At 43.2% G+C, this 12,445-nt stretch overlaps 1 protein-coding gene across 1 annotated transcript in view; it reads right to left on the bottom strand.

Annotated features, from left to right (window-relative positions):
* Positions 1-997: 997 nt before the first annotated feature.
* Positions 998-12,445, bottom strand: part of LOC137785098 (teashirt homolog 1-like) — a 28,736-nt gene continuing 17,288 nt past the window's right edge. The window contains exon 3 of the mRNA XM_068576137.1: positions 998-5,528. Within this exon, the coding sequence (XP_068432238.1) occupies positions 2,173-5,528 (3,356 nt within the window). The 3' untranslated portion in view covers positions 998-2,172. The remainder of the gene's footprint in view (positions 5,529-12,445) is intronic.

Here is a 12,445-nt window from a genome sequence, read left to right as displayed (position 1 = left end):
AAAATCGAGCGTTAGATTTGGCTGTCTCTGTGTCTCTGTTTAAAAAAAGACAAGAAGGTGGCTCGGCTGGTGCATTATAATGAACTCTGCCACAAAAATGGGAGGGGGTGAAGGCCGGATTTGAACCGAGTGTTCCTCCCTTGAAGCGCCCCAAGTTGTTCAAACCTGACGCCCTTTGAGCCCTCTTGAACAGTTCATTTATACATAGATCCAGAGAAGTGACAGCTGACTGTCTGCTTAAAGCCGGAGCACCGCGTCTGCCAGAGCGCTGTCAAACTCCAGGCTGTCACACTGAATTGTATTTATGATCCTGACTGTACAGTAGATGGTTGAATGGGCATTTCAGAGCGATCTGAAATAGGGGAACGCTCTACCTGTAGTGTGGTGACGATCTAAGAGAAATACAGGATTCACTTGATTCTGTCCAGGCAGCAGCTGGCATCCTCAAATCAGAGCTTAGTCAGTTTCAAAAATAGAAGCTTCACACATCCATATTATAGTGAACTGGAGGGTATCTCCTGAAATATATGTGATGTCAACCACTGCAACTAATGCAAAACTATTCTTTAATCAAAGAATATCTGGGTCAGGAAGTTAGGCCCCCCACCTATACGCATGTTAAAGTGTCATTGAGCAAGACATTGAATAAAGTTTCTCCAAATGTCCTTGCATGGCAGCTCTATTGGCGTATGAATTTGTGTGTGAATAGTTGAATGAGAGGCAAATTGTTAATGCGCTTCAACCGATATGGTAGAAAGACACTATATGAAGGCTGTCTATTTACTATAAAGTCTTCCTAAAATATATAAATGCTGCCGAGAAAGATTGTTAAATGTCATTATAAAGGAGAATAAAGCAATAAACATTCTTTAAAAAAAGAGTTAGCAGTCAGATTTTATGTTTATGGTTCAGTCTGTCTGGATTTCACACTCTCTCAAAAACACTCAAGCAACACCACAATTTAATCCATGACATGGAGTTTATTTTACAACTGAGGATAAAAGAATGCCATTCTGAACAATCGGGGTGATGATATAACCTGAAAATCTATCATTGGGTGACAATTTATTTCTTCAATGTTATGTACAGGACCATGCATCAGAGTAGATGCCAGTAAAAGTTATTTTATGTCATCAAAGGACCTACTTTTCACTGAAAAAGGACATTGTGGTCTGACAATATTCTGTAGTTTATACATTTCCCCCCATATTTGTCTAGAAAAAAACATTATAAAAATGCACACAGTACAAATAATGTTGAACTGTAAAGAGCAAGATATGCTGACATACATGTATACATACTTGCTGATTATTCATACAATAACTTTAAACTTCATTAATTTTACAACTGTAGCTTCACAATAATAAAATTGGTAGCTGACTAACGCAAATACTGTACAAACAACCAGAAAATCATATTTTACGAGAGAAACCAATATTCTAAATATTTTGTAAAAATTTCTGTGATTTAATGACAAATAAAAATCACCATTATAATTAGTCCCCCACATTGCAATGTTGTTAAAAATGAAAAGGGTGATGTGTTGGCATTTTTACCCACACATTTCTTTATCAATTTACACTTCCTTAAAGTGCTGAAATCAAATTTCAAAACATCACCTTTGACATGACTACTTTCATAACCATTTACTTCATTTAAACAGCTCTGCCTGCAATTGAAAAAAACAGGGATATCAGTTTTGTAATCATGGTTTGAATTTCCTTAGACATAATATGTTCACTGTTTTACATAAAACATGCACAAACTGTCTCATAAATAATATGCAAGTTGTGTTGAAATATATTCATCTTGAAAAAAATCATTCAAAATCAGTGAAAATAAGAGCGTGGTCCAGTTTTAAATCAACAGATGGACTTTTCCCAAAGGCTCAGATTAGATGCAGTGCATTAGGAAAGCAACAATCAGTCAGTGACTATATATAGTGCCATGGCTGCTGCACCAATTTGGTATGTTTGTCACCAAAGAAATGCTACTTTTACAATTTAGCTTTGAGCCTCTGCAGCGCAAGGTCCTGTCATTTATGGAAAACTGATTAACTATCAACCATGTTGTCGTTACAATATGTGTCAATACAGTTGTGGCACCATCTGTGATGACAGATTGTAGTTTAGAGTTATAGTGCAACAGTAATCTGTCATGCTATCGGCTTCTTCATTGTTTATCAAACTTGTCCAACTCTTTCACAAAGATAAGATGGTCCTCAGGCGACTTCCCATGCGTTTTGCAAAGGTGCAATTTGATTGCATGTTTGCTCACAAATGTCCGATTGCACAGTTTGCACTGATATATTGAGCCAGTGTCTTCTTCTGTAAGTCCAGAGGTACCAAAAGTCTTCTCCTCTAGTCTGCTGACTGCTTGCTGCTCGATTAAATCTATGGAAAGCTTGGTGAGGTCCTTCAGGGTAAACCCGAGGTGGGATTCCAAATGGTGAATGTAGGAGGAGGGAGTCCTGAACTGGGAAGCACAGTCACCGCACAAAAACAGAGGTTGGCCAGACTCCATATTTTTAAGGAACTTTGTGCCCCCTGTCCGCTTTAACTGGTATTTTACATTGGCCAGCCAATGAGAGATAGTAGTCATGGAGAGACCAGTAAATTTACAGATGGCGACACGTTCCTGGGGTCCCAAGTCACTGACCACCAACTTTCCGTCAGCGGTCTCTCTCAGACTAGAGACAAACTGGGCCTGGAGAATCAGGAGATGCTGGGGATTCCAGTTCGACTGTCGGCCCTTCCGTCTTTGGATGGGCGACAACTCCTCCAAACTGTCCTCAAAAGTACAGCCATCGAGGTCAGATTTCTCGGAGATGGAAGAAGGGGTCGTGGACTTTGGTGTCAAACGGCCCGTCAGGTTTTTTACCATGTCTGAAATATCCATCAAAGCATTCTCCCGAAGGAGCGGGGACAAGGACTGTGAGAAATCTTTGAAAGCTGGTTTGCTGTTGTTTACGCTGCCGTTGTTTGGTGTGGAAGCACTTGTAGGTGTACTTCCATTGGTGTTTTTGGATTTTGTTAAGTCAATGGGCTGCTCATCATCATCACCACCACCACCACAGTACTGACTCACAGGCTCTGCTGACTTAACCTGAGCAGAGCTGCTGTTGATCTTATAAAGCATTGCAAAGGGGTCTACGAAGGGGGTCGCCACCTTTGCAGCTTTTCCCAAGTGGTTGTTCATGATAGACTGCAAAGCACTGAGAGGGTTGACAAGTGGTTGTTCATGTGAGTGATCAGTGATGATACTCAAGTTATTGCACCCATTGCTTACAGGCTTTTTTGGTGAATCAACTTCACTTTTTATCTGCGTCTCTATTTTATTCGCTGTCTGCTCGCCTTCTTTGCTTCTCAACTCAGTCTGGTCCTCCACTACAGTGTTTTTCACTGTTCTTGAGCTGCTTTCTTGATTGGGTGAAACCTGTTTGTCCTTAGGATTCGGCAATGGAGACTTTAGAGACCTGCACTTACTCTGTACAGGTCTATCCTCTTTCTCACTTTTTACCAAAGTTTTCCCTGTCACTTTCTCAACTAGTTCCTCCATGGCCAACACATTGCTCTTGTGACTTGGTGGTGGAGAGGGGCTATTTGGTGAATGGATCAGAGAGCTCAATTCAGAAGACAATACCTTCAAACTCTTGCTGCTGATTAGAGGTTGAACTTGTGCACATGACGGAAAAGTAGACTTCAAGGATCCATGGAGTTGGTAGGCGGCATGAATACTGGGGTATCCACCCCAGGTTGGTGTGCCAGTTTGAGCCTTGCTGATTGCACTTGAAACTGTATTCTCTAAAGACTTTAGGATGTCCAAGCCACCTTTAGGTGCCTCTTCCAAGTCTTCTTCTCTCAGATATTGGTAAGATCTGGCCTTTCTAGGTTTGTCAGCTTTTTCAGGAGGATCTTCTTTCTCCTCTTTTATTTTTTTATCTGGTTCCATTCCTTCCATTTGCTCCTCCTCTGCTTCTTCAACTTTCATTTCTTCGTTTTTCTCCTCAGGGCTGGTGGGCTGCAATGGGGAGTCAGGTTGTGACTTCCCATTGGGTGGTGGGAGTCGTGTTGTAGTCGGCGGCAGAGGAATTGACTGAAATTTCTCCTCAATGACAGAATCAAAAACTAACTGCTTACCCTTTTTAGAGGCTGAGTTGGTTACTTTAAGAAAGTGCCCTGTGACCATCATATGGGCTGTCAGCTGTTGCAAGGTGTCATGTGAACTACCACATTCCATGCATTTGAGAATTTGTGCCTTGCGTGCCTCAAATTGCCAAGTATAACTGGCACCATTTTGGTAACCGTATCGATTGTTTGGAGTGACATAAGGATTGGCCACTTTTTGATCTTTGGGAGACTCTACCAAGCGTACGCCAGATGAGACAGACTCTGGCGAGCTCGGGGACATCAAATCTTGAAATGCTCTTTTTTTGGTTGGGGGTACCAGCTTTGAGGTGAGAGCTGGCATTGGTTCTTTTAGAGGCACTTTCTGATAGTGTTTCGTTTTGATCATATGAACACTGAGATCTTGCAAGGATTCAAAAGAATGGCCACAGTACATGCATTTAAGAACTTTTTGGGCATCTTCTTTGCCTTCCATCTCCAGCAGAGAACGTTTACGTGGCTTGGACCACCTCCTGCTGCGATCATCCTCGGTGTCCTTATTGTCATCACGGTAGTGGCCCGACTCGTTCATGTGCACCGTTAGGCCAACCAAAGTGTCATAGGCCCCACTACAGTCCTTGCACCTGAACTTACTGGCACCAGTAAACACAGGCCCATATAGCTTATTGTTTTGCCTGTAAAGCTGCACGGTGCTGAAAAGGCTTGGCTCAGGAAGCAGTTGGTATGGGGTATGCTGAAAGGTTTTGGCCAAAGCTGCCTGGTGCCAGTCATAAGCTAATCCTCCTGTGCTTCCAGAGCTTACACTGGTGCCACTGTTGCTTGACACTGCTCTGGTGGTGGTACTGCTGATGCTAATATTAGTGGTGGCTGAGGCATTGCTAGTACTACATCTGCTCTTCAAATGAATGTTGCCTGGGCTGTGACTGTTCAGGAACCCATTGCTCCCTTTGTGATTGCTTCCATTGTCATTGCTGGCTGCGTACTTGTTCCCTTGTTTACTTTTCAGCATGTCCAGAGCAATGCTGGACCAGGAGGCATCCGAGATCAGGTTTGCATAGACCGTTTTCATTTTGGCCAGACTGTCCTGTAGCGAGAGGCCATTGATGAGCTCTGTGCTCTCTTCTGGCTTATCTTCTACCTTGTCCTGATCAATGAGTGGGGACGTGGTCTTAAGGTCCACCAGATGATCACTGGTGGTGCTGAGTGGAGAGGCGTACCCAGCATCTGGGTTAGTGCCATTGCTGAGTGGAGAGTTTTGGCAGCTATAACGATCACCTGCGTCTTCGTCATCATTGAACAGATAGTCTGCGTCTTCTTGACCATCCAGGGAAAGGCCGTCATCCTGCAGATGTTCCTCTTCACCGATCTTATCCCCTTTAAACTCGTCCTCAGATCCATAAACTAGAAAACACAAAAAGAGCAGAAAGTGCCATTAGATATTGTTGATACATATATTTTTAATTCATTAGAATAACACAAATTATGCATCTACCACCCTTACTATTTAAAGGTATCTGCAATAATCCTAAAGAGATTGTTGTCAATTTTCACAGCAGAGGACCCAATTTTGCAATAATAAAGTGGCAAACATCCATATCTTGACAATGACAAATAGTCCTCTTCACTGCGCTGCCTAATGAAGCTATTGAACACTACAGCTCAGCAAGGGTAGAGAGCAGAGATGAGCCACCGAAATGATTCTGCTTAGTTTAAAACGTGTACAGAAGCAAAAATGTAAATCATACAAAGAACAAATCCTCAGTAGAGATGATACTTATTAATCATGTGGTGAGATCTGTTATTTTCCAATACAAATGCAGACATTTTTGAGGAGGAAAATGTCTCTCTGATTTTTCTGTTAAACACTGACTTTGATGTTTCCTTCACAACATATATGCTGAATGCTCACAATGGATTAATAAGATGAATTTACTGCATATGTGCAAACATTTTAATATATTCATCAACTCTATAAAATAAAAAAAATCAGCAAATTGAAAAGCCAGAGCAGGCACCAGCCTTTGTGTAGGGCATTTCATTGTCTATTTTGCTGCCGTATAGTGACCACAGATCTGTGTCTAACATTGATTTGCTCTATTCTTCCAACATGCCACACATACTATGGATTCCCAAGTAAGAGATAGTGGAGAAAAATGCCAGCTGCATCAGGCTTGCCAAGCCGTGGTTGGCTGGAGTCAACTTGGCATTGACTATGGAAGTCCTCACAGCGTGATGCAAGGAAACGGCCAGTGGACATGACAAGCCGTGTTGTTACTGTCTATGCTCCCAGAGTACTCACAGCTTCAAGTGTGCCATTTTAAAAGAAGAGAGAGAGAGTTATAGTATCAGAGGAAAATGGCTGCCCACTCTTAGTAACTGTCAACATTTTATACAAATCATTTGTTTCTAAAAATGATAAAAAATCTGCATTAGAAAAATCAGATGACCGAAACCCCCAACCATAAGACATTTACAGAAAATATTCTCTCTAATTGTAGGGAGATGAAAAGGTTACACGTGATCCTGGAACCACATTAAGAGAGAAACATTACAGAGAATAAGGGAGAGGGAGAAATGGAGGGTTAAATATGCTAAGGCAGCTCCCCCAATCCATTCCCTCGTAAGATGCTTGTCTGAGGTGCCAGAATCAGTCTCCAGTGAGGAGGCAGATGTGCTGTCAGCTTCAAACAGCATGTAGCTCTCTATCCCATAATCGGAATGGACATAATACCTGATGTTTATGAGGTGCCAGTTACTGCTGCCTGGGAAAAGCTGGAGGTCCAACAGCTGCAACTCTCAGCGTTGTACGTGTGCGAAACTGTGTGTGTGTGTGTGTGTGTGAGTGTTTGAGAATGTCCTTTTCTTAATTAAACTATTTCTGTGCTAGTTTTTCTCTTAACTGCAAGCTTGTAATTATATACAGGCTGTACTTTCACTTGAGTTGGTCACTAAATTAGAAGATTTTAACCTTTGCAAATGCAGCTGCACTTTCTTTCAACCTGTCTCGTCCTCCCCGTCAAGATGCAGCCCACAGTATTGAAATAAATGCAAAACCGAACCTATTCAAAATCAATGTGGTGAGAGTAGTTAAAGACAAAGCCGCCAAGCCGACAAAGTGAGAGAAACCTGACAGCAGTACACACACACACACACACACACACACACACACACACACACACACACACACACACACACACACACACACACACACACACACACACACACACACACACACACACACACACACACTGAGAGCATACTGACACTAAATTCTAGTCTTTCCCTGCCATCCTCCGTATGTTGCCTTGACAGGCATCAGTGTCAGGAGTGTGTCAGTGTCAGCCCGAGGTGTCAGTGTCCACGCAAACAAGCCAGAGAAGAGGTGGGAGGGGAAAGTAACAACAACAAACACAAGTCAGCCATTTTTTTTTTCAACCCCTTGCACGAAGCCTCCTCCTTCACCATCTGTGTCAGAAAAGCTGCGGGTGCCACCGCCGGCTAATAAGGCAATCAGAGATGGAAAAGATGCTGACATGGCGGCTTTCGAGCGTCACTCAGAACAAAAGAGGAAGAGGAGAGGGAGGGAGCGAGGGATAGGGAGGGGATTAAAACGGGGGGGGTGGGGAGGAGTGGGGGAAGGTGTCTGTTGTGGTTGTCAGTCAAAAACGTAAGCCCACTTTGTGCTGTCAAGGAGGATAGGGAAGAGAGAGGAAGTTTTGAAAAGAGAGGAGAAAAGATATGTTTAGGCCAGCGAACAAGAGGTGTGTGTGTGTGTGTGTGTGTGTGTGTGTGTGTGTGTGTGTGTGTGTGTGTGTGCATATTTAACACAAAAAAACAAGACAGAGAAGTTAAACTGCATGCAACAAACTAAGAACGAGATCAGGAGAACGAAAGTAGCGAAATGTATGATACGTGCACGATTTTATAGACGTGTGTAAGATAGGTGTGTAGCTGATCACTTGTCTGTGTGTGTCAAGTGTTACAGGGAGTCAGGTGCATGTAGGGATGCAATGTTGCTGGCGGGGGGAAGGCGAAGCCATCTGCGTCTGGAGAGGAACCTGTCACTATTGTTGTGCCCAGAGTCCAGGATCTCTAGCTGCAGACAGGTGACACCACAGTAGGACACCCCCCTAGTCACACCCACACACACCTGTCCCCCCAAACGGCAACCCTCCCCCAAGGCAGGAAGCTGTGTGAGGTCCACACAAATACACACACACACACACACACACTTGTAAGAACAAATGCAACTGAGGTTTGAGAAAACAGTTTCCTTGCTCCTGAAGCACATGTAACACACATGAATGGATCATGCAAACATGTACACGTGCCTTTGACGAGGCTTTGATATTAAACCTCAATACTTTTTAACTGAAAATGTGTCCATCGCAATGAGTACCAAAAGTTGCCATTGAATACATGGTCAGATTCATAAGCTTGCTTTTACATTCTCTAAATCAGATATTTATTGATTTAATGAATTCTTCAAAATTTGGCACTGAACTTTATCGAGGTTTAGTTTGTGTGTGGCTGCATTTTGTAATAAAGTTTTTCTTTTTTAAATAAAATAAATAACTCCTAATAGTAAGGCTCTTGCCTGGACATACATGCTCATTTAAACTGTGCCAATGTATTAGAAAGAATTTGTAAAACAGAGAATATATTTGCAATTTAAAGCTACAGTAAGTATGACTTTGACTGCCCACTGACACAAAATGGTAAAATAAGTTTTTATTATAGTGACAAATCCAGCAGCACTTGGTAGGTGTCAGACATACTGACCAGTTCTCAGAGATTAAACGAGACTGGGATAGGGATAGGGATAACTGGTATGGCTACCCCCGGCCCCCCTCTTTTTCATACACACCCACACAAAACGCACACTTTCCCCTCTAAACCTTCTTCATTTATTCATGTTGTCTCGGAGAAGAGGGCAATCCTGGCTCTCATTTGCAGTGCTAATGTCCAATTCCGCCAGCTTTCACCCTGCTGATTTATCCCGCGTAGCCGGGCGCTGCATTCAGAGCGGGGCGGCCGGCGAGGCTCACACCGTTTAGTGGCCCTTCAAAATGGGAGCTCTGGTGTGGCAGTCTTATTTCTCTCTCCCGTTTCGCTTTGTCACTGGCCCCTCCATTCCCTGCCACTCACCTCTGATGGCTTTGGACAGGCCTGATCAGTGTGTGTCATTGACCTGTACGACGTGCATGAGTGTGTGTGTGTTTCAGCAGAGAGAAGGCTGTAAATAAAATGACATTATTATTTCCTCTGTCCTATCATGTAGAAAAGCCAATTATGGTAATGCTTAGTATGTCAGGCAATCTCTGTCTCTCTCTGCTCTCCCCAGTCCTCTTCATTCTTGCTCTTTTTTTTCTCTCCTCTCTCCAGAATAGTGGAGGCTGTGGTTTCATAGGACCTGACAGTCTTTGGACTACTCTGCCGACGATGTACACTGAGGCAAACTGGCACAGACCAACAGTCTCCTCTCAGCTGGAAGACAACTCACACTAATAGAGCTTTTTATACCATTCTGCATAACCAGTTGCCGTCAGAAGGAATCGTTTGAGATCTACATTGTCAAAATGTTTAGGAAGTTGGTTAAATTATAAACTCGGGACTGGATATCACTTTAAATTGAGGAGGTAACCGCTCCTTAAAACAAATCAGAGTTACCATGTATTAGCCATAATTTAACCCTCCGCTTGCTTGACCAGACATGAAACAGCCTACCTAACAGCTCCCCTCCGCGGCCCCACCTTCCACTAACCCACATGGAATAGTCCACCATATGGCACAATAGCTCCGGGGCTTCTAATAGCTTGTGTGTCGTACAAATCCACCTTCTCAGCTTCCACGACTCTTCCGGTTGGGAGAAGGAGGGAAAAAAACAGCCAGTAAAGTCTGCTCTTTCTGCTGGTAGCTATCTGCAGACACCATTTTGAATTAGATTATTTTTTTTACTGTTCCTGCAGACTTTGCGTCACCGCTTTGGATTGTTTATAAAATATGAATTACAAAAAAAATGACCTTTTCCAAATCTTTTGCCTGTCCTAAGGGCTTTCACATATGTTTCTAAGTAATTTGCAATTACTTGAACCCATCTTATGCTAATAGCCTTTTTATATGGGTCACATAGACAGTGCCTTTTACCTCTAGCTCAGCAACATTAGACCACTACGAGTACAATATGTGAAGATACGCTCAATGTGACTGAGTAAAAGCAAATTATGTTCACAGAAGAGATCAGTGATGAAAGAAAACAATAAATCTGGAGAACTGCAGTCATTTTCTTTGAAAGAAAATTATTTCCAGAATTGTTTTGCAAGTTTCTCCTTCTCTTTTTTTCCCTCTCTCTTTCTTTCTTTCCGCCGCTGTTTGTTCAGATCTCCCGCGAGCCAGTTTCGACACGCCATGACAGTGACTGTGGTCTATAAATCACCTTTTCCCTGAACTGTCAGTGCCTGCTTGCTCTGAGATGAAACAACAGCCATTAGATCATCGGCGCGGCAGATTCCAGCCTTTTCCGCTCTGCTTTTCAGCCAAAACCCCCCACGCCCAACAATCGAACGTTTCTCTAGTGCTGCACACACCATCTGGTTTGTTTTCAGGCAAAGTACAGATTCAGATAATGCATTACTAATGCTAATTAAAGATGATGCGAAGTGAGATTTACACAACGCAATGCCAAGCGCTGACTCAATGTAGGCTGCATCCGACAGATGCCATTTATGAAACAGATTCTTTTAGAGAAAATATTGTCAGTTTCTTTACCATCCCTAAGAAGTTTTAACCTCTTCAAAATTAGGATTTCAATATCAGTATTGTTAAATTTTCACACTTTGCCGGACGACAGACACCTTTAATTATACACGGTGTTCTATTTTGGATCAATCGAGGGTGGCCGCTACATGACCAACGTGTTCTGTTGAAATCGGAAGAGAATGAATCACAAAGCTAACCAGCTACCGACACAGAATCACCCATTCTTCAGAGATGCCGTCTTTTTGAATTCACCTGCATTGCCCTGACGGTGGAGCTTCCCCTGACTAAACAACAGCTGCTCTCATCGCCTAGCAACAACCAGTTGATGGATGACCCCAAAGATGGATAATTACCATAAATCACTATGGTTGTGTGGAGAATAGAAGCAGAAAATCATTGTCGGAAAAACAGGCTGAGCCACAGTTTAAGTGAGTGTGCCTCAGTGTTTAGGCTAACTTTGTCTCTCTTGAATTTGTTGAATTGTAGTTGTCGGTAGATTCCCCAGTTGGCAAGAACGGGTTGGTGAACCACATCCAAAGTGGCACTGGATTTGTCTACTGGGGTCATTTTGAGCTTTTCTTGAGAGTGGCCAGTGTTTCAGACTGTATGAATAGGGTCTGTAAAATGAAACCTGATGAAATGACTCACGGGACAAAACCTGTCCTGAAGGAGGAGGGACAAAGAAAACAAAGTGGGCAGAGGAAGGAAGAAAGGAAACGGCGAAGAATGAATGATGGCAACAATGATGCGTTTAGCGCTGCAAAGAAGACGAGGAGGGGGGAGGGGAGGAGAAGAAAGCACAAAGAGGAAGTGTGTTTACAGTCTGAACATGCGTGTTTATTTATGCACTGTGTGTGAGGGAGTGTGTTGGGGGCAGAGGTAGATGGTGAGATACAGGGTAAGGGAGAGGATTTAAAATAAAGGAGAAAATGAGAGGGCACGGGGCCAACGCAGGGTCACAACCCAACCAGTTCGGTCTAGCCGAGTCCGGTTGCACAATAAGCCATCAATCAACCTTCTCCACGCTGTCAGACCTCCCCTCAATTCACAGAGGCCATCCACTTTGTACACTGCTGAGGCACAAAACACAGGGAAGGAAAAAAGACGGAGGGAGAGGGAGAAAAGTACACACACACACACACACACACACGTGTCGACACACACACTGTTGTACGAATCTGATCCTTTACTCTCCGTGGGAAGGAGGCACCTCAACGACCCACTCGCACCAGAAAATGACACGGTGAAATTCATCCATGTCTTTTGCAAAATGTGTGGTTCTCTGAGCTTTCTAGGACTAAACACTTACAGGGTTAGCTAGTGATCTACCATAACCGTAACTTCTGACAAGCTAGCCAGCCAGAGGAAGGACTAATGCTAGTCACTAACAATAGCTCTCAGGGCTTCTTTCTACTTTGTCCACAATGGGCCGTTAACTCGCCCTGGCATTAAAAAAAAAAAAAATTGTATTCAATAAAGAGTTGTCCAAAGAGAGAGAAAGCTCTCTGGCCTAGCCAGCTCGCTAACTCAAGCAAAAGAAAACACTCTTTTGAGGAGCA

The sequence above is a fragment of the Clinocottus analis genome, unplaced genomic scaffold (genome assembly GCF_023055335.1).
Source record: "Clinocottus analis isolate CAN_PGR_092001 unplaced genomic scaffold, fCliAna1.0.p SCAF_14, whole genome shotgun sequence".
Lineage (NCBI taxonomy): Eukaryota > Metazoa > Chordata > Actinopteri > Perciformes > Cottidae > Clinocottus > Clinocottus analis.
This window is presented reverse-complemented; position numbering and strand designations above follow the sequence as displayed.